Source organism: Anthonomus grandis, chromosome 1, assembly GCF_022605725.1.
Source record: "Anthonomus grandis grandis chromosome 1, icAntGran1.3, whole genome shotgun sequence".
Lineage (NCBI taxonomy): Eukaryota > Metazoa > Arthropoda > Insecta > Coleoptera > Curculionidae > Anthonomus > Anthonomus grandis.
Window position 1 is genome coordinate 28,467,957 of NC_065546.1, and position 23,859 is coordinate 28,491,815.

At 31.2% G+C, this 23,859-nt stretch overlaps 1 protein-coding gene across 14 annotated transcripts in view; it reads right to left on the bottom strand.

Moving 5' to 3' along the window:
- The window catches only part of LOC126736627 (calcium/calmodulin-dependent protein kinase type II alpha chain), a 166,409-nt gene that overhangs the window by 10,226 nt on the left and 132,324 nt on the right, over window positions 1–23,859 (bottom strand). For 3 of the 14 annotated variants that reach the window (XM_050441161.1, XM_050441167.1, XM_050441174.1), the window contains one exon: window positions 5,096–5,171. In XM_050441161.1, coding sequence (XP_050297118.1) covers window positions 5,096–5,171 — 76 coding nt within the window. Of the gene's footprint in view, window positions 1–5,095; window positions 5,172–7,074; window positions 7,138–7,728; window positions 7,771–7,921; window positions 8,006–14,620; window positions 14,672–14,823; window positions 14,944–23,859 lie in introns of all 14 variants that reach the window. The other 11 variants (XM_050441081.1, XM_050441098.1, XM_050441089.1 and 8 more) reach the window with 6 other exon arrangements.

Genomic DNA, 23,859 nt, shown 5'->3' on the forward strand with positions numbered 1-23,859 from the left:
TATAGTGTCGCTCAACACATTGGTAAAATGAAGAATCTTGCCAACAGATACTAGAGAACCTCACAGCAAGATTAATTGATGATGAGGCGATATTAGGTTCAATATGGGAGGATTCTGAAAATACTCTTGCTGCCTTTAAATTGTCAAATCAAGAAATGGCAGAAATCCTGTCTTGGTTTGCGCGAAACTGTATATATAAGACACAGTACAGAGATATAAGCAATACCCTAATACTAGAAATAATAAAAACTGTAGTAAAAATGACCATGGTTGTAGAGTATCTAAAAATGAAACTGCATGGAATATCATTTTGACGCAGACTCATGGATAGTGGACAGTATGGCATCAACACATATGTATTATAGAGAGAACAAACTTTACATGTTTTCTGAAGATTTTAACTCTACCGTTCTTTTGGGAACTGAAACTCCATTAACCGTTAAGCGGCGTGGCATAGTAAAGATTAAGAAACTTATTAAGGAGAATTGGTTTAATTCAACCATTAATGAGGTTTATTGTATGTGCCTGGCTTAAAAATAAATTTATTTTTTAAAGGTGTTTTGTCCAAAAAATAAAGGTGGTGTAACATGTAAACATTGTTTCTTCTGAAATTTTAAGGATGTGGCATGAACATCTTGGACATATAAATGTATCTTCCTTGTCTGAAATGGTTTCGAAAGGGCTAATGTCAGGTGTCTCTTTAACTGATGAGGAGATCTTTTCTGTGAGGCATGTTGCTATGGGAAACAATATAGGCAACCATTTAAACTATGGGATCATGTCAAGATGGATCCTGGTGAAAGAATCTTACATAGAATCATACACAATACTAATTGTTTATTCTCCATTAACTTTCAGTTTAAGCAATATTTGAAGAATGAGGGGGTTAAAATGCAAACCGCAGTACCATAGGGCATCTTGCTATCGGAGGGCAGAAGCGGTTAATACAGCCATCTATATTAAAAATGGGACACAAAAAAAGCAAACTCCAAATCCTACTCTATATTGATAGAATATTGACTCCCGCCTTGATAGCATATTGAGTGATTTCTATTTTTACTCAATCTTATTATTAGGGGATTTTAACATTTTTAGATTTAAATTCAAAGTCACCCTTTTATTTAATCAGTGATGTTTATGGATTGCAGCAGTTTATAACTGAGCTTACTAGAATCTCAAATATTTCAATGTCATTAATTGATTTATTGTTTTCAAACATGGACTTAATTGAGAGTGTGGCGTTAGAGATGTTGAAATATCTGACCATATGTTAATCTATCTGAGTGATTTTTAAAAATCCTAAACCATAATTTTTTGATATTACTTATAAGAATTTACAAGCAGTTAACGAACAGCGATTTCAGTCAGATATAGCATTAATCGCTTGGCATCTAATGTACAACAACATGACAGTTATAGGCATCGACATCAAAAATAGTTTTCTTAATCAATCATTGCTCGAGGTTATTAGCTATTAATTAATTAGTAAAAATAAACCATATAGTCTATGGATAACCCGTAATATTAGGCAAATGAAAAGTTAAAATAAATAAAGCATTAAATAAGTTTAGTAATAAATTAGGAATACCCGTGACCAAAATGACTTGAATACTGTTGAAAATAAAAATATTTTTTAATATCTATGAAAAACAAAATATTCAACTTTTCCACATCAAAACGTAAATAAACTTGGTATTTTTTTACAAATATAAATAAAAACAACAATAATCCTGATCATCAATCTATAGAGCATTTTCAACATAAACTTTCATTAAATGAATTTGCATTCAAGCTCCTAACACAAGTCATAATAATGGATATTTTTAAAACTATAAAAAGTAAGGCATTTGGAACTGATAATTTAAATATAACTCTTATTTTGCTAGTCTGCCATGCTATTTCTAATAATTTAATTCATGTCATAAATATTTGGATGAAAAATAATTATTTTCGTAGTTAATGGAAAGAAGCAAATGTAATTCTATTGTATTCTATATCTATTCTCTCTAAAGTTTTGTTAATCAAAATAATGAAGAACCAGATCCTCGAATTGTTAAAATATAAGATATTAATCCCTGAATATCAGCCCGGTTTCAGAAAGGGTTATGGTTGTGCAAGGGCAAGTCACAGATGATATATTTAGCGTCCTTGATAATAATCAAGCCACTGTATTGATCCTTATGGATTTTTTTAAAGCTGTTACTGTTACCTCTGGAGTGCTCCAGGGTAGCATTTTGCGGTCACTATCTTATACTATTTACACCTCGCAACTGACAAAAAGAATGTACACTGCAAACACCATTGTTATGCGAATGACACTGAACTTTATTTTTCATTTAAAAAATCTGATGTAGTTGTGGCCTATCAGTGTATTAATGCGGATTTAGATAGATTGTACGTAAAAACTTCTTTTAAAAATGAATTCTGCTAAATCAACAGCAAAACTGTTTTGTAAAGGTAATTTTCGTGCTAAAATTTGGGACTTATTATAGATAGCCTAGGTTCAAAAAACATGTTACACTTAAACTAAGAACTGGTTACTTTGCATTAAAAACAATTATTTTCGCATTTTAATTTCTAAATCCAATTATAAAAACAAGGCTTTGCGATGCCTACAATCATTTTGTTAGTCTCACTCTGCTGTTGGTAAATTGAGCCTTATTTATTAATTAAAATTTCTTGAGCTGACTAACAGCTCTCACTTAATGTAATTTGGCTAAGATCCGATGCAGTAATTATGGCACAGATAGCTTGAGCATCCTTCTTGCTTCATGTTGCGATTAAGGATGCACCCGCCTCTGGTTTTACAGATGTGTCACAGTCTAGTCACAATAGTTTTTGCCCGTGGCCTTCAAAGTACATTTTATGGAAACTTCCACTGACTATAGTTGACTTAATCAAACTTGTTAATGCTTCCAATATTTACTTTGTTGCCTTTTTACACATTTGATTTACAGTAAGCTATTGGAAGAAACACTGATGCGCACCACGGTAAACCAGACAACGTTTACATTCTCTTCTTTTCTTGCCTTCTTCAATGAAGGTTGATGATCACATTGACAAATGTTGTGCCTTTCTAAGGAATTGCTCGAAGTTCAGGCCTGTGCAGTTTCTGATATTTCGCATCTAGGACAGACGCTTTTTTCTCAAACTTCTTCTTCTTTCAAACTTACCCTCAATTATTGGTTGGAGCAACTCGTACTTTTCGTAACTGAGTAAGTGGCCTAAATATGCTGTTTTCCTTACTTTTATGATATGTATACTTCATCTTTCGTAATTCTCTCTGTCCAAGGAATCATCAGGATTCGCCTGTAGCACCAGAGATGAAACGCCTCCAGTCTATTTCTCATGCCTCCTTTTAACAACCATGATTCAATGCCATAGAACAGTGTTTTGGTATGGACTGTATTGGTATGCGTGAATTGTGTATCGGTTGGTCTCAATTAAATCAGAGTCTTTCCAAATATTCCAATATTTACTTTAAGCTTAATATTTAATTACAGAATAAAAAACATGATGCATCTTCTATCAAAACACTTTACTACATATACTGTCTCTACAATGTGTGTCGTACGTGACTGCGTTGCTACTTGTTATGGGTCAACCACGTTGCTACATTCACTATTGGTCCATTCTCTCCCACGTTGAATTATGATATATTCTGCAAAAGCTCTTAGTTTTCTGGATCTGTAGTACATACACTTGGCTTCACCTTTACTTGTACGAATAGTAATGACTCGCGCTATATTATCTGACCCAGAATGAACTCCTTTTACTTGACTTTGATACTTTAATTTTCGTGCTAAAATTTGGGACTTATTATAGAGAGCCTAGGCTTAGGGAACATGTTACACTTAAACTAAGAACTGGTTACTTTGCATTAAAAACAATTATTTTCACATTCTAATTTCTAAATCCAATTATTAAAACAAGGCTTTGCAATGCCTTAGTACTTTCGCCGCTCAATTTTTGGGACATCACTACGGACCTTGCCTAGACGGTTCTGACATATTTAGGATTAAAAAACTTGAGAATTCATGTTTGAGACTTGTATTTGGAATAAAGACATGAACATATTTCTTATAACTGGAGTCCTCATTTGTAGAAGATTCCTGGAAATCTGATCAAAAGGCCTTTTAGTTTCCTGACTATTTATCTATACTTTGATTTGTATAATTGTATTATAATATATTTTTTTTGGTAACTAATAAGCTTCTTATTATTATAATTATTATATGAGTTATGGTGTGGCCAAAAACCTACTTTTGATAATTTAAGGATTTTTGGACGTAAAGCCTTTGCGCATATACTTGATCAAAAAAAGACTAAGCTAGAGGATAAGAATCAAAAGCTAATTTTTGTAGTTTATGACCAGAACTACCAGATGTTTGAACCAGAAAGTAAAAAAATTATAATCTTTAGAAATTTTCTGTTTAATGAGCAAATAAGAAAAGTTGAAAAAAGTAAGAATTAACTTAGATGTAAATAAATGAAGAGATAACACAGTTTCCAGATGTGGATGAACAGGAAGTTAAAGATTTGGTTAAAGATAAAGTCTAAGTGGAAGAGGAAAAGCAGTTAAATGAGAGGACAGATCAAGAATCTGCTATTAATTTTAAACCACAAAGAAATGTTAAAATGCCAATAAGGTGTCAAGAATATGAGTTGAACTTTGTTAAGACTGATGTTTTATCTTCTTTTGGAGCTTTGAAAGGGGAAGATGGCAAAGTACGGGAAAAAGCTATGGAAGAGGCATTAGCTGCCTTAGACGAGAACAAGATTTGGGATCTATCCTACTTGACCACGAAACTATTAGTTTTAAATGGGTTTTTAAAGTCAAGAAAAGTAGATCTATACAAAGTATAACGCTCGCCTCTGAGCCAGGGAATTCATTCAGCAGAAAGGCATATATTATAATAATATATGCTTCTCAATAATGAGGTACAATACAATAGGCATTGGAAATTGCTGTTGATACCATTAGATATTAAAACAGTTTTTTTTTCAACTTTTCCGTGTTGTTTTTTTTCACATTCTAAAAAATAAAAATGTTTGCAAAAAAATCACAATATTACAAATTTTATTCATGACTTACGTGTAACCTTCAAAATCACCAGTATTGATGGCCTCTATCAGCTGCTCGGTAATTTTGATAATTTCTTGACGTCGAGCTGAGAAAAAAAAAGAAATTTAATTATTCATCTTTAAAACGCAGAACGGGCATCATAGCAACAAACACAACAACTATAAAAGGAATCACTACAAATAAATAGTACCACTGGTTTATACGTGAAATAATACAAATTTCCTTTTATTTAAAAAAAAAACTAATAGATCTGCATGCAAGTCTGAAAAAATCAGAGCGCTGATTTTTACTATTTTAGTTGGGCAACGCAAATATAGTGTACTCAAAAAATATTTAAGCCATACGCGTTTTTATTAAGAGTGGAGAAAAGTTTCAGTTGAAAAAAACATCAAACCTTGCACTGTGTCACGCAGTCGACTTGAGGAGCCTACAAGTTCACTAAGAAGCTATAGAGGAACTAATGCTATAGGAAAAGTGAAGATATCGTACTAATTTTGACAGAAGCTACAGACAAATATGATACTTCTAAATATACAGGGCGTCCCGTATATAATGGTAAATAATTTAACAGCAGATTCCTTTCAAAAAGAAAAAATGGGGTTAAATGAAGCTTTTCTAGTTCAAAGGCAACAAAGACACAGGGTGATAAGCTGAATGTAATTTTTTTTTTAAGTTGGCCATGAATTTAGCATGTATTCTTTCATTTTCAACAAAATTTAGAATATGGTTTCTATTATAGCTACTTTTTGGGTCTGGCATAATTTAATTTTTTATTTAAAATATGCATTGCTCAAACAATTTCGAATAAAAAAGATTAACTTCAAAAATGTCGTTACGATTCTTACTTTGAATGCACTCAAGATAAAATTTTATTTGCATTATTTTAATATAAAATATTTATTGAGTAGATTCTGAGTATACTTTGAGGTGCCTGACAAGATGAATAGTTGAAAGATATCGATTTGAATTAACTGAAAGGGAAATCTAAAGTTTTGCTGTATACAGGTTGGGGAATCGATCATTACATATAGAGAGGCATGCATGCATTTCTTGATGATGATATATCACACAGGTTGCTTATGCTTAGTGTAGATGGTGTATTTTTCCACCAAAACTAGAAGTTTTAATAAAATTCGTTAATCACTCCTTTTCGTGATCCCTTATGTCTTTTTGTCACTCTCTGTTTTAGTTTTCCTATTGCCCTAAAGCAAAAGCATTCAGTAAAAGAATTTTAAAATTTATTGAGACACGTGAAGTGGAACATTTATTATATGTTACTTTTCTTTTGTATTTTATTATTCATTTTAAGTGTAATAAAGCAATTTAAATAGTTTATGAATGTAATTTTTTTTAAGTGCATTGAAAACTTTAAATGTAAATATCTCGAAAAGGGTTGATTGTATTACGGGTTAAACCCGATTTTTGAAGTATACTTTTTCTAAGCAAAATTGTTTGCACAATTCAAATTTCAGATGCAAAATTAAATTATGACACATCTAAAAAAGGTACGAAATTAAAAAAAAATTATAATGTTGCTGGTGGCGTCCTCTAGGACATCTAAAAAACCATATTCAAAATTTTGTTAAAAACGAAGAATAAAATTATGTTAAAAATGTGTCGCTAAACTTCCGCAAAATTACACTCAAAGTTATTATTATACCAAGTTTATCACCCTGTATCTTGGTTGTCTTCGACTTTCGGACCCAAAATTTACCTTAATTTTTCTTTAAGGAATCTACTGTAAAATTATTTACCGTTATTTTTGATGAAACACCCCGTGTGGTTTAAAAATGATCTCCCTTTTTTTCAATTTTTGAAGATTTTCGCAAAATTTCAAAAATGAAAATACTTGGAGCACTTTTAAGGTAGATCACAAAGTTTATTAGCTTACAGATGATACAATAGTTTATTTTTAGTAATACATGAACCATTCTATATTATTATACGACTGTGTTATGTGGATACGTTATACAATTTATTCATCTCACCTGACGTTTGAGAATTTGCTGATAGTTGAGAATAAGGCTTGTCAGGGCACACAATCCGTATTTCTAGATGCAATATAAAGCGAGAAGTTAGTTTGTATTGTATTTCGATTTTTCGGCTTTTGGCATGCGACTACATGATGTAGATTGTCAGATTGTTGCTTAAAGTTAGCAGCTCAAAATTATTTTAATTATCTTCAATAATAAGCGTTATATCATCGTTTATCCCAAATTAAATCTCATATTTAGAGGGCTTTTGTTTTGAAATACCAAATTGTTCATTATATTTGCCATCGCCATAAATAGCGTAATTTTCATATTAGAAAAACACACACACACACATCAAGATCCAGACAATCAAAAAAACATGTCTAAAATGTTAGTATACACTCATATGCAAACATACATACACGCCAAGCATCTTACGGAACTTAATTATTTGATTTTTTATTGCCTCTAAGAAAGGGCATTTTCTTCCGTAATGTCTTGTTAAAGTCTGAAACAAGCATAACTTTTATTAACAACAATCTGACAATTTAATTATTAATTGATGGACTAATGAGGGAAAAGGAAAACCTTTATTACCTGTTTTACTAATTGTTCCTTTTTATTACTCAACAAAACAAAAAAAAATTAACAGTAGATGTAAACATTTACCTTCTGGTTCGGAATCCAACCGTTTGTACGCTACGGTATCTTCTAAGGTTGCATGCAATTATTTTCAAAATAATCAAATTATTATCATGCGTACTTACATAGCTTATAGATTTCTTAATTTTTAATTAAAAAAGGAAATTTTTTATAAGTTAATTTATGAAAAAAAAGGTCTTGAATCGGAATATCTACCCACCTGCAGAGTCCTTTAAAGGAAACGCGTCCCTTTTCATAGTAGACTCGATCCATTTCTCGATATCCTTATGAACCGCGTCCACACCTGTCATGCATTAAAAAAACAATAATAGCGACAAACATGCGAGGCGTCATGCATAAAATATTTGAAAAAATACTAATTAATAACATGCCATGGCATCTATTACAATTAATGCAATAGTGTCTGTTTCTGCAAAAATGTCCTTTTTATTGTAGAGAATCGATCGGAGCGAGTTTCATCATTCAGAAGTGGGATATTTAGGCAGATCTTTAAAATTACTTAAAACTAAATCACAATCATAAAGCTTAAATTAAATATTAACAAGTTTTTAAAAGCTTGAATGCAGGTTTTCCTCGGGAGAACTAGATTAAATCCCCTGTTAGCTTTTCAAAATCCTACCTGCTAAAATCTGGATAGAAAAGCATTTTGGCGAGCATACTAAGAACATGTAAATATTTAGCAAGTTTAAAAATTAGCTGTTATGTGGATGGTCATTAGGTACATACAAAGATTATACATTTATTTATTTAAGTATATAGTCTAGTAATTAATTTTTCACTAAATGTTCATAATAACTAAAAACGGACAGGAAATTACAAAATCTAACTATGATGAGTAAATAGGATTAATTACTTAATTACCCCTACGAGCACCCCTAACGTGTGCCTAATTAATATTAAATTAGAAACACTAATTCTTTTATATATAGTTGCCCTAAAAAGGGTTGGATAATATATCAGATTTTTCCCGGAAACTTCTATATGCCTGGAAAGCGTGATACCTGCAAACTTTTTTACTTAATTGAAAGTTCGCTGAAGTTAATTGTGACAATAACAGCGAAGCATTTAGTTGAAGTTTTGTAAACTTTTTACGCGAAAAATATCATTTTTCTGAGTATGTGATATTTGATTTCATATATCTACTTCAATTTAATAACGAAAGTTATTTTCTATGTTAAATTAAATAAAATTAATTGGATTGTATTCCCAATGGTATTTATTTTTAATTACAGTATGTTTTATACAGCAATCAGGATTAAGAATTCAGAAATAATGAGGTTTTACTGGTACCATAATATTCACACAATCAAACTTACTCGTATATGGAATTTGTTAATAATATATTATTAATATAAAATGGCGCAAAGGCAAATGGCAGAATCTGTGGAGGTTACACACGAGGTTATTTCAAAACCTATTCAGGGTTTTTTACATTGGCAACACTAAAGAATGGATGAAGGAGAAGTTGTGGAAGAGTCACTAAAGTAGAGCAGAATCGCTTTGTAGCTTAATTAGTAAAAAGAAGTTCTACAACATCTCATCCAGAGCTTCACATGTAACTTTTGCAAGGTACAGGTATTAGGCTTTCTATCCAAAGTATCAGAACAAATTAAGATTTTTGAAGAAGAAGTTTGAAGGCAAAATAAAACTGACAGTTTAAATTGGGGCTTGGAGCATGAAAACGCAATAAAGTTCTTATTTTCGGATGAACCCAGATCATAGACATGTAACCCGAAAACTGGCAAATTCGCATTTAAGAGATAGAGGGACATAAGCTGGAATCCGTGCTGCCAAACCTATTCTAAGATTGATCCAAAATTGATCAAAAAATATTTTTAATTCCTATTCAACAAACCTTAAAGGGTATGTTAAATAATTTAATTTTGCAACCTGTAGTCAGACTCTGGAGACCCAACTCAGCACCTCCACCTACTAGCAGAATTGTAAAATGTTTCTTAAAAGGTAAATATGTTTTAGTTTTGGAGTGGCCTTCTTGCTCAACGGATCTTAATCCTATATAGAGCACTTATGTAATAGGATTGAAAGAAAGATTATAGCTTGTTAAAGTACATACAACGACAAGTGGCGTGAACTAAGAAAAATATTGCCATCAAAGCAGAAGCAAATTCCTAAATCTTTTGTAAATACCAACAATTTTAATTCATATTTTATAGATAGTACAAGAGTGACAAATATTTATAATTATGATGAGTTAATTAATTTTTATGATCAGAATGCATTACCAACCTTAAATAAGTTTTCTTTTCATCCCACTGATTATAATACTATTTCTGCAATTATATTACGTATTAAGTCTAAAGCATTCGGGGTGGATAATCTTAATATTACGTTAATTCAACTATGCTGTCCTTTTATTATACCCTTCATTTTACATATTGTTAATGAGTGTATTAATAAAAAGTACTTTCCCAAATGCTGGAAAGAAGCCTTTGTGTTGCCATTGCCGAAAGTGCATAATCCAACAGATTTTAGTCAATTTAGGTCTATCAGTATTTTACCAACGTTTTCAAAAATTCTCGAACGCATTCTAGACTCTCAAATTCGTAGTTTTCTTAATAATAATGATATTTTACCACCTAGGCAATCTGGATTTAGAACAAATTATAGTTGTACTTCGGCTATGGCGGACGTTATTGATGACGTAATTCGGGCTAGGGATGATGGTTAGATTTCTGCTCTGGTGTTGTTGGATTATACTAAAGCTTTTGATTTCGTTAGCCACTCAATTTTAAAGTCTTTGTTTCATTATATCGGTTTTTCTGATGCTGCTATTAATTTAATTGCCTCTTATTTAAATAAATCGGATTCAACGTGTTAAAATAGATAACGAAATATCTGATCCTTTGGAAGTTGAAAGTGGTGTGCCTCAGGGTAGTATTTTAGGACCCTTGTTTTTTATCATTTACACGTCTAGATTTTATCTTCAATTAAAGCATTGTGCCCATCATTTTTACGCAGACGACACGCAGTTATATTATTCATTTTTACCAGGAGATTTTAAAATGGCTGAGTTTAAAATTAATCAGGATTTACAAGCTATTTGTGATGTTTCTTCGAAGCATTTATTAAAATTAAATCCTTCGAAGTCACCTATCATATTCATAGGTAATCGATCTAATGTAAATAATATTTTAAATGGTATAAACATTAAATTCGGGGACGAAAGAATTCCAGTTGTTGACAAATGTAAGAGTTTGGGCCTTATAGTAGATAATAATATTCGTTTTAAACATCACGTGTCTAATATTCTTAAAAAGGCATATCTTGCTTTGAAATTAATTTATTTGCATAGACACTATTTAAGTAAAGATATTAAGAAGCTTTTATGTGATTCATTGGTCCTTTCACAATGTAATTACTGTGATATAGTGTATGGCTGATGTCTTGATTATGAGGATAGGGGTAGACTGCAAAAGCTCCAAAACTCTTGCATGCGACTAATATTTGGCATTCGCAGGAGAAACCGCATTTCCCATAAACTTCACGAACTTGGATGGCTTAATATGCATAATCGAAGAATTGCTCATTCTTTAACATTTTTTTATAAAATTTTAATATATCGTAGTCCGCCCTATCTCTATCAAAAAATAACTTTTAGAAATGATGTACACCATTTAAATTTAAGAAGAAATACTATTCTCATTCCGAGACATAAAACACAGTTATTTAAACGAACATTTTCTTACAATTTTGCTTATCAAATAAATTCTTTAAATTTGGATCCAGACCAATTATCAATTTCTTGTAATACTTTTCGTAATAGGATGATTGTACATCTAATGAATCAGCAGGGTATATAATTTAAGTTCTTCTTTTTTAACTTTTTGAATGGTTGTTTTCTTGAGTAAATTATTACAATTTTTGGTATTGGGATCATTTTATTTATTTATTTATTGTCTGCAATAATTTTTCTATTTTTTGTTATTTAACAAAAAATTTAATCTGTTTTTTGGGTATTTGCAATGTGTATTGTTTTGCTTGATGTTAAACTGTCAAATTTAGAATTTAGAACTCTTATATGTAGGTTTATTAGGCATATGATTAAAGAAAAAGCTGTATTTAATCAGTTATTAGTTAAGCGTTACTGTTAATGAGCGTTACTGAAATTCCCATTTTTTTTAATGAAGTGTGGGGCCACAATGTTAAAGACCAGAATCTGCCATGGCAGAATTCTGAATTTGTAGGCCTTTTATTTGCGTAAATTTATTGCTAGATTTTGTAAACTTGTATTTTTTTTGTTTCTTCTATGCAAATAAAAAATATTTATTATTATTATTATTAAAAAAGTAATCCTGATAAAACCAGAATAACTTATACAGACGGTTTTAGAGGAATAGGCAAATGTTCCCTAAAAAGAAGTAGCATATCTCATCGTCGAGTTGGTGCGGCCATTGATGCTAGGTGGTAATACTGATTATTTAAATTGCATTATTTCTTATTAAATTAGACATTTTCAGAAAAAAATACTTTTACAGAAATTCGCTTTTTTTGTAATTTTTTCTATTACACCCAACTAAACTTATACGGAATCATATAAATTTTATAATAATTTTAATTGTTAAAAAAGCTATTAATAAAAATGACTTTCGTTGCTTACAAACTATTTTTTTAATGACAAAAAAAAACCACAAATAGGACATAAACAAGCCAAAGCCAATTTAAAAAACAAATAAAATATATTTTTGGGTTTGACGAAAAAAAAAATTCAAAATAATAGAAAATGTCAAAAAGAAAAAAGGTAATAAATGTTAGTGGTCCGTGTTGCCTCCTTTAGCTCGCATGCTTCAATACGTACTGGTATGCTTCTAATTAAATTATCAACATTTTCCTGAGGTAAATTTTCCCATTCTTTCAAGAAAACTTGAATAAGTTGTTGGGTGTTTCAAGGATTATCCAGACTAGCTCTTACTCGTCTTTTGACATGATCCCATAAATTTTCAATGGGATTAAAGTCCGGTGAACACGCAGGCCAATTTAAAATGTTAATTCCTTCCCTATCAAGATGATCTCGGGCGACTCTGCTGGTATGGGGAGGTGCATGATCTTGCATAAAAATCTCCAGGAGAGATGCTACTCGAAAGCCTGGCTATTCGTTCCAAAACCAAATCCACATACCTCTGGCCAGTCAACGTCTGCTGAAGTCGTATCAATGGTATTCTTGTTCCCATCGTTATTCCTCCCTAAAACATTGAGAGAGAGTCTAGCTCGTCTCTCTGGAACTCTAAGAACCTGAATTCGATGATCATCTGACCTTAGGTCAAATCTGATCTCATCTGAAAAAAGGACATTTTTCCAATTTTCACTAGTTCTATTTTGATGCTGAAGACACCAATTTAACCGGTCCATTCTATTTTGCCTGGATAGCTCAGGAACCTGTAACTATCTTGTGCTATATAGACCTCATGCGCAAAACTTTTTTCATATGATTTCAACCGAAACACTTACACCGGTAGCTGTGAAAAATTGACGTTTTAGCTCCAAATGCGAAACATTAGGATTTCTCTTAGCAATTTGGCATACAAAACAGTTCTGTTGTTCGGTTGTCATCCTTAGGCCTATTCTTAGAGGGGTTCTTAATTCTAAATATCTTTTTTAGGTTTCGGAAACTGCTCCTTGGGTCACACACACTACTTGCCTTTACGACAAATAAACTTACTGAAGTAAAACAATTTACTATACTGACCGCAAAATTGAAAATTATTGTAGAAATATGCAAAAAAAAGTGTCGTAACGATGCTTGTTCATACCAAATATAGCCTTTGGCTTTGCCTTATCCGCTAGCGTGCCAATTTCTTACCACTAACCAAAACTCTTTATTTTTACTCTCGATATCTTGAAATCTCCGGGAGAAAATTAAAACGGAAATAAAGAGTTTTAATCTAAATTATAGTAAAACTGTCTCATCATTTAAATATAGAGTGATTCCATATAAGTTTGGTTGTGGGTATTAGGAATTTGTAATAATTTTTTTATTTATTTTTGTAAAAAAATTTATTTATAGAAATTAGATGAAGAATTTTGAACTCTCAATATGCTTTATTAAGAAACAAAATAAGATCTTTTTTGATTATACTTTGAAGCGATCATCTTTGTCTCAGGTTTAATCAGTATGGGATCTGGAAGTGATCCTGGAATCTAATTTTTATAAACACATTGACACAATAACTGTTTCCAGGGCACCCAGTAAGCTTTGGTTTATAATTTTCCATATGATTTTCCAAGTATTTCTACTTTTATACAGGGTGTCCGAGACAAAACAGTCCACCCTGAAAATCTTCTTTCTTTCAATAAATTGTTTAATCAAAAATAGCCAAAAATGTAAAACTTAAGATTGAAGGGAACATTCATTGACATAAATTTCGTTTCTCTGACGTGATTCCCTCACCCCCAGAGCCCCCATGTCAACATGTTTGAAATGGGAATAGGGGGTATAGGAGTGATAGCTTGAATTAAAGCTAATTTTATTCTCTACATAGCATTTTTATTTTTTATTTTTTATTTTTATACCGAAATTCTTGACTTTTTAAACGTTAACTTTAAAAGATTTTTGAGGCAGTTAAAAAGAAATGCGATATGATTTTTATGTCTGAACATTTTTATTTTTTAGTGTTTTCTTGCACTCTCTTTGTTTAACCTATATAATAAATAGTCTAATGATAATTTATTTATATGTATATATTTTCTTAACCTTAAATAATTTTTTCTTATTTGTTTAAGATTTTATTTTATTGTAAACATTTATATACTCCAAATGGGCTATGAATAAAGACGTACACCAGGTCGCGCCATATCAAAAGACAGTGTTAAAAAGCCAAAAAAAAGTTCAAAGTAGTGTTAGTTTAAAAATAATTAAAAAAAAACACTCACGCCCACTTACAAACAGTTACAAAATCTTCAGTCTCCACACGTGGACGTTTTGAAAGAGGACCTGAATGTTAGGGGAGAAAAGGAAAACGCCCTTTTAGTCCACAGATTATGAAACATGAAAACGTGAAAAAAGTTACGGCACACTCAAACTGTTAGTGGTGATAAGGAATTAAAAAAAAACTGAACAAAAATCCACGCGAACTCGACCCTGACCTTGAACACTTTGCAACAGCGCCTGCCCCAAATTCATCGGAGCGGTGGTGGCAACGCTGCTCGACGGCGACCCGACGGTGGTGGGCGTTACTTTGGGACTCTGCGGCGGCGTCCCGGCGCCTGGTTAGTCAACGAAGAAAACAAAAACAAGAAATCAAAGTAAGAAAGAGAGAATGGTGTTGTATTAATTGTTGTAAAGAAAAGGATAATAATTATGTTTAGTACTTAATTAATAGTAGTAGTGGTTAAATAATTGAGTTTTAGTACAAAGTCTTTCTTTTAAGTTGTAATTATTGAAACTGAAGGTATTTAAAAAATGAAAATGAAAATAAAAATAAAATAAATGTTATTTACGTTTAAGATACAGGCTATTATAATAAAAACAATAAAAATGTATAAATAAACACGGTACTGACACTAAAGAAATTCATCTTTTTGATACACTAATTAGTATTAATATTAGAATTTTAACTTAGTCTTATACAGTCAATATAGCATTAAAAAATTGAGTATTTTAAGCATATTTTGTTCTTTTATGGTTTTTGATAGGACGCTTTGTTTCGAAGATATGGGACGAAAAAGAATTTTGACAATAACAACTATTTATTACCAAAAATTACATGTAATGTTTCTTTGACTACCGCCCACTCTTCTCCTCATCGACTCCCAAGCTCTTTCAAAAACACCAGAATAATTTCTGAATCCGTTACATCCAGCAGTTATCCGATTTCTCAAATCTATAAACTAATGACTTTAAGTGTCCTCATAGGAAATAATCCAGGGGGTTTTAGTCTGAGGATCCGGCAGGCCATATGTGAGGTCCACCTCGCCCAATCCAGTTATCTCCATGTGTTATTGTTAAAAACTGTCAAGCTAAAATGCTAAAATGCACTGGTGCACCATCGTGCATAAATCATATTGCATTTCTTGAGGCCAATAGTACATACTCCAGAAACTGAGGTAGCGTTTGTTCCAAAAAGTTGCGGTATACCTCGCTGGTAAGCCTTCTTGGTAGCAATACTGATCCAATTAGGAAGTCATCCATAATTTCCACCGAAACGTTTAACGAAAACTGATGTTGAAAACATGGTTATTGTGAAAATTCCTTATTGCATCTCTTGAAAAACGGGCTTCCATTGACAGAATGCAAAGTGCGGAAGAAAATCTGCAGGAAGAAGTGCCTGAAGGCGTAATATTAGTACAATAAATATTCTCTAAAAATTTTCCAAATTGTCCCGTTGGTTACAAGTATTTGCAATTTTTCGAGAAGAGGTACCTGCATTTTCTTTCACCATGGCCAGCACATTTTCTTCTTCTGGGCAGTAGGTACCGTTCTTAGTCATTGACCTTCCTGGTCCTCACTTCGCGTCAATGCTCCCGTTTCACGAAGTGGTTGATGTTTACTTTAGAAGGTTCTTCTACTAGGCACACTACGATCAGGAAATCGTTCAAGGTACAACCGACTAGCTTCTAATGAATTTCCATCAGCAAGTCCATAAATGTAATGCTTGCCAGCCATCTCTGCGTTCGTATAGCAATTCATGATATACGACTTCACTAAGAAGACTTTAAGTATCGAACACAGAAAATACGCGTCTAAATTTTTCTAAAATTTTGACACTGATTGATAAACTCAAGAACTAAACTCTTTTTCGGCTACGTTAATCGGAATGTTTTTAGAAGATACAAACGGAATTATTAGATTTTTTTATTACTTGATAGGTCCAGTGTAGTACGCTGTACTTTTATTTGCGTTATGTTAATAATTTTAAAACCCTCAAAATTGGATGCTTGATATTCTTTTTCGCCCCAGATTTTCGAAACAAAGAGTCCTATCAAAAATCATAAAAGGACAAAATATCCTTAGAATAATCCAAGAATTAATTCCCTAAATTTTTGTCGCATGTTTAGTAAACACCCGGTAAATGTTGGAAAATCCAACAAAGTTTCCTCCAATTCCAAAAACATTTGGCACTGGAGAAGACATTGTCCTTTCACTTATAAAGTTAGCAGATGTTTAGCTACTGACTACAAATTATTCTTCGATAACTATTTCTTACAGAATATTCAGCTACAAATAAAGTAAGTTAATAAAATGATTAACATACTTTATTGGTAGCTAAATTAATGAAAATAGTAAAGATTTTCTAAATTCAAAGCAAAATTTATTTGTGTTGTTTCAAATAATGTCATAATGCATAGTATCCGTTATAACGGATATACTCCAAAATGTTAGTTTTTTAAATACAGTTGATTTTGAAAACAAATTTTTTTTAGTTGAAGTCTAAATACCCCATTTAAATAAAAAAATCCCTTTGAAAAAAATAACTTCATACACTAATGGGTTAACGTCCATTTACTTTTTGCTATTTCTTCTTGGTACCTGTTGATTACCAGCTGAACTAGATCTAGTAGTTCTGCGAGTTTGAGAAATTAATTGTTTAGAATTTTTTATTTGGAAAAAATTCTGATAAAAAATTTTGAAGAAAACTGAGTAACCGGAGCTGATGTTACAAGGTATTGACTTTTTTTACAATCAAAATTAACTTATAGGAGAATGCTTTTTCCAGTAATTTTTTGATTAATTGAAAATGTAAATTAGCTGCCTAGGTACTATAAGATTCTAAATTATTATATAAAGTCTTATCCCAAGCAACACACGTAAGTTAATAAACGTTTATTTTTGGTTTATACGAATGTACATTTTTTGTTGAACTTCAACTATGAATATCAAATGAAAAGTCCGCATTATATACAGTGTGGCAGACGGATCTGAAACACTTCGGCCTGAGGTAAGGGGAATGCAGTAGTGGAGACAACATGGCCGACTTCATTCATAAAATGGTATTATGTGAAACTATTTAAATTCGATTTAAAGAAAATAATTTTAAAATTTATTAAAATAAATTTTCCTAATTAATTATTCATTTGTATGTTTTATGGTTTTAGAAATAAGTTCTTTTTTTTTTTGGTATACAGGGTATCCCACAATCAACGTCACAGGCTATAACTTTTTTATTTTTAACTATAAAAATTAAAAAAAAAATTAATCCCATTAACCAAACCTCCATACCCAAAATTACTTAAAAAAACTACCCCCAACAAATACATCCCCCAAAAATGAATTTGTCGGGGGTAGTTTTTTTAAGTAATTTTGGGTAGTGATCCTATAGCTATTAAAAATATATTTAAAAAAAAATATACTTAAAAATAAAAAAGTTATAGCCTGTGACGTTGATTGTGGAACACCCTGTATACAGGGTCGCACGCAAATATCTCAGTTGCTAAGCCGAATTTAAAAACAAAGTTTAAAAAAAAGTTGCTAAGGTCACAGAGAGCCACGTCACTGCAATAGTACGTGTATTTTGAAGGTCATACAAAACAAAAGTCAAACGTCGACTAAAATGAGCCACCTGGTATAGATTATAAAAAACGAACAGCATAAGCGTTTTGGCAATGATAAAAGTTCGGTTAAACTAGGAACGGGAATTTTTATGTTTTTTTATGAAAAATTTTCACTCTTTTTGGTATTTCCGAAAAAGTAAGGTAATTTGAGAAAAACATAAGGTAAATAAATTACCTAATTTTTCGTTTACTGTTATTTATGTTAATGTTTTTTTTTCAGTCTCGCACACTTCACTTAAACATATTTTTATTTTCACTGGTGAAATAAGCGAGCTCGTTTTCTTTACCATCAGCCTCGTATTCACTATCGTCTTCACTACTACTGCCATTAGTGTCACTGTCCTCATTTCCTATTGTGATGACAAGGGGCTCGATTTCTTCCATGATTTGGTCAGTTTCCCAGAATTTATCCTCCACAGTTCTGACGGGCTGGCAAAATTTCTGCCAATCATTTTCGGAAATCGAGGATATAGCATCCTCAGTAACCTCCTTTAAGGTTGTAATGTTAAAATTGCCAGTAGTATTCCGACTTCTTATTAAAAATTTGAGTCTTGCCCAAGCTAATTCAATTGGGTTTAACTCGCATAAATAAGGCGGTCTTCTTAATGAAGTATACCCATGGGACCTTATAATCCGATCTACTATATAATTTTTTTGGTCACCAGGTGGTTTGTGGCGTAAAACCAAATCGAAAATATTTGAATGGCACTTGCATCGTGACTTATACCTATAACATATAGTATATGTAATACATAATAATATACAGGATAAACCTTATTCCACCCCATTTTTTGCAAACATTTTCTTAAAAAAAATATTTTTTGCCAATCTTTTTTTTTTAAAGAAAATATCTTTTTAAATCTTTTTTAAAAGAAAATATCTGATGAAACTGAGGTGGAAAGTTTTCATTAGCTCACCGTGTATGTACATATTATGTAGGTACATTTATATATTTAAAATTTAAAATTTATCAGTTCAAAAGGCTTAATTAGGTTGTTATAGCTACCTTTCTTAGTTAACCAGGCGATTATATCTCTTTTTAAAGAGGATTTTGTTGGGGTTTTATCCTCCTGCACCGAATGATAAGGAGCATTGTCTAACACTATTACCGAATTGGCAGGTATATTTGGGAGAAGTTTTTCCGTGAGCCATCTAGTAAAATTTTCCCTATTCATTTGGCCATGGTAATCACCTGTGGCCAATCCGGCTTTAAATATTAAACAGGCATTGTCCACAAAACCCTTGTCGGAACCTGCATGAACAATTATTAGCCGACCTAAAATATCATTTAAAATATATATATTTTTCAAATTTAACGGGTCCTTGCCCGTGAAAAAATATATGACTGTAACTTATACACACTGTTTTGTATTGTATGCTTACCCGTTGAACTAATATTTTTTAAAACACCAGTAACCGTACCGCTCTGACAACATTTCTTGAACGTCAAATCGTTATCCACCCAAGTTTCGTCCAAGTAAATAATGTTTCGGCCTTCTTCACGATATTTTCGTATTTCGTGAAGATATTTGTATCTCCAGGAAAGAATATTGGGCCTCTCCATTAAGATTTTCCTCTTATTTTGAAACTTACGCCAAAAAAAAGCCATTTGACTTTAATAAAAGCCGAAGCGTTTCCCTGGAATAAGAAAAATTTGAATCTTCTTTTAATTTTCTTAACAACTTTCTAGTTGTCGGAACCACTTTATATTCCAGGTAAAATCTGATGATACAATGCCTAACTATTTGAAAATGAAAACTGTCATCTTTTTCGACGACAGTTTTCCGTGGCCGTTTTTTCCCTGGACCGGCTAACATTTCATCAGGGTTATTTTGTCGCCTTTCTTCACCTTCCTTGTGAATTTTTCTCACAGATGATACGGAGACTCCGGTATAAAGGGAAACGTGATCAAGCTTACGCTTAAGAGGCAATTTCATCGAATTATTTGCAGCTTCTTCATCGCAAATCCTAATAACAACATTTTGAATGCATAGTTGGTATACAAAAAGCAATAAAATATAATATAAACTACTGTTTTTTTTAAGAGGCACAAAGTATTTCACTTTTTTTTAAAATAAATTATTATAACTAACCTGTAAACGTTTGCTATCACTTCCCTCGTTTGTCTATGAAGGACCTTACCCTCAGTGAATTTATTCATTATAATAAATGTTATTATTCGTATATATGTAGACAATAATAAAACAAACTAAAAAATTAAATATTAGGTATTTCATGTAAGTAATAAAACAGTGAAACTCCAAACCTACAAAAATTACACTACCTACTTATAGGTATACACAACACTAATATCAGTTTTTTTAATTAATAGCCACAAATAAAACAAAATAATAAATAACATATAAAATAAACGGAATCCAAAAATCAACGATAAAACCTACGCCACTGTCAACCCTTCAATAGTAATCAATGTTTTAAAACGGCAGCAAGCATTGTAAACAGGTGACGCTGTCCAATGAACTGTCGAAATAATTCATATCAAAAACACGTGCGGCGAGGGAAACCAATTCCAAAGCGTTCAGGTTCATAATGGCTGACCCCTATTATACAAGAAGTAGAGGAGTAGAAGTAGGAATGTAGAGGTGGAACGTAATGTTGCCAGATTTACTAAACATGATCCATTTTTTGGACAAACATTTAAGTACTTAAGTACCATATTTAATGGTAAAACAATTGCGTATTAAAGCCAAAATGGAATAACTATTTAGATTATAATTCTTAACATTTTACCCTCTATATCTTGTGATTGTAAAAAATCTTATATTGCATATTATTAGAAAGTAAGTCCCGCACAATTACGTTTTGAGGTTAAACGTGGCAACGTCGAATATTTTGGCCCACATTCCTGCCGCTGTTTCAGATCCACTTGCCAGACTATAGGTTGAGGAATTTAATATTATGTTTTTAACAAGAATGTTGATTACATGTTAATAATATACAATTATTATTTCATAAAAGTTAAATATTTAAGTATGGTATATTGTATACTATTTAAGACGTTTATAAAATGCGTTTAATGGAGTGAGATTTTTTTAAAATAACTTTAGTACCAATGTAGATATATATTTTTTTAATTTGCAGATATGTTTTATGGACCAGGGAGCATTTTTCAGCGTACAAAGAAAAAATAATAATTTTTACCAATGACGTCCATAAGGAATTTATCGTAAATATCATTTAATTAAAAAAAGGTACACCACTGCATTTTCAAAAATAAATTTTATTTTAGAAAATGTATAATGTAGATGATGTATGTAAAATAAAATATTTTTTTATTTGTATATCCTATTTGTAATAATTATTGTTTTATGTACGTTAATGCATTTTCTTTTTTTTTCTAAACCTTTTTTTGTGCGTGATATTCCATTATTACCCTATAAGATATATACGAGTATGAAAAGTATATCGTATCCTACAAAGTGGCTTATATGTGATATCGTCGTTTTATCACATATTTGAGGTGTAGTGAATCGTATATGATATAAGTATCTTTTACAATTTACTAGATATACCTTGACCATATACGGTTGATAACTATACCAATAGTTTTAATTTAAAAACTGTATTTTTGAACCTAGATAATTAAAAGTTGTCTAGAACCAAAAAAAAAATAAATTTTTCCAAAACTTTCAAAATCAAAAACTGAATTTCCATTTATTGGCGATAAAAAATGGCGCACCTATTGCAATTTTCATAGCGAAACGCCTTGCTGTCGAGCAATAAAATGGGTTTTTTTTTAAGCTTTACTCGAAATCCTTAAAGTTATATGAGAAAAGTATAGATACAAAAACTATAGATTTTTGTATCACATATAGTTTTCTGAAAAAGCATTTTTTTCTCAGGCAATTATTTTTTGCAAAAAAATGTTTTTCATTAACCCTTACTCCTCTACCCACTCCACACTACTTGCCACTAAGAAATTGTTTTTAAAAATAATTTTTTTCCCAAATAATACGCATGGATAACGTGGTTTCGTTGTTAATATCTAATTTAATAACACAGATTGCTTGCTTATTTATTATTGATATAATTATATATATGTATATTAATAAATAGTTAATACAAAAACATTGCTATTAGATTGGATATTATGGTCGAAAAACGGTGATTTCTCAAATAATTTCTTGCTGGGTAAATGTTTTGGGTGGGCTAAGGGTCTTGTTGATGAAAAATAATGTTTATGCGGAAAACATATATTCAATATTTAATTAAATAACATTACTTGTTTAAATTTTATATAATTTCATATGTAAATATGTAGTATAAAAATAGCGTTATTATATTAGATTTGGATAATATAGACGAAAAACACTGATTTTTCAGAAGAATTTCATCAAATATTTGAGGTATAGTAACCAAGTTTAAAAAGTAGATATGTTTTCAAATGCTGAAATTTTCTTCCTTTTGTAAACAGAATCGTATATGATATACGTATATTCTTCGATTTAATAAATATATCTCGACCTTATACAGTTGATAAATGTACCAAGACCAAAAATTTACTAAAAAATCGTTGGATAAACATATATTTGACGATAATAATATATGATGTATTGCTTGGGATTATTCCATGTTAAATAAAAATATTAATAAAATAATATTGGTCTGACGCATAATATTCAATTATTTATCGGTCACCGCATTTTTGGCAAAGCGTCCGTCGGGTCAGGAGGTGATTAATGATCGTCTCGGTATAGCAGAAAATATGTTGGGCCAATTTTTATTTTTTTTTAATTTACTTGAAATATGCTTTTATTATGTGACACAAAAATGAATTATTATCGATGCCGCAATTGGTGCTTGAGCAATTTTAGAGCCAACGATTTTTAGAAAAAAAAAGTGCTTCATTAGAAAGATCATTTTAAAATGAAATTTCTCTATAAAAAAATAAAAATTTTAAGTAAAATATTTTGGACACGTCACTAGAAAGAAAAAACGACACTCTGGAAAAACTGATTGTGCATAGAAATCTGGAGAGGAAACGACTTCGAAGACGATGAATCGACAAAGTTAAGAGAATTCACCGGTGCTCCGTTTTAAGAAGACATCAGGAATGTCACAGACAGGAATAAATATGGAGGAAGATTGACCAAACCACAACTTAAATGGCAACCATGAGATCACAATACTGTATAATGAAATAGAATTATGAAATGAAATGAAATTAGAGAGATACAACAAAAGTTTTGTTTTTTTTTTGTTAAACAGTGGTTCATCCAAGTATTTCTTCATTCTAATGTTATAGAAAACACACGAAAAAAATCGAAAAATCGTTGTATCGTTAATTGGTCAATCATCAGGCAAATACACAATCTTATTTTATAATTCAATTTATTATTACGACACCTTTGGCTTTGATAAACGAATAGGAAAAGAGAAAATTATATATAGATACGCCTTTTATTCAATTTTGCTAAAAGGTTTTTTTTCTACCATATCAGATATAAATTGATAAAGCGCGTTGTCAAAGTTGAAGGTTAGCTGTTGTGCCCTTGATTTTACGTACTAGGGAAATCAGTATATATAAATCGACGGCTTGTCTTCTTTCGCGAACAATATCAATTCAGATATTGATATTCAATAGTAAGAAGCCAAAATTAATTAAGTGAA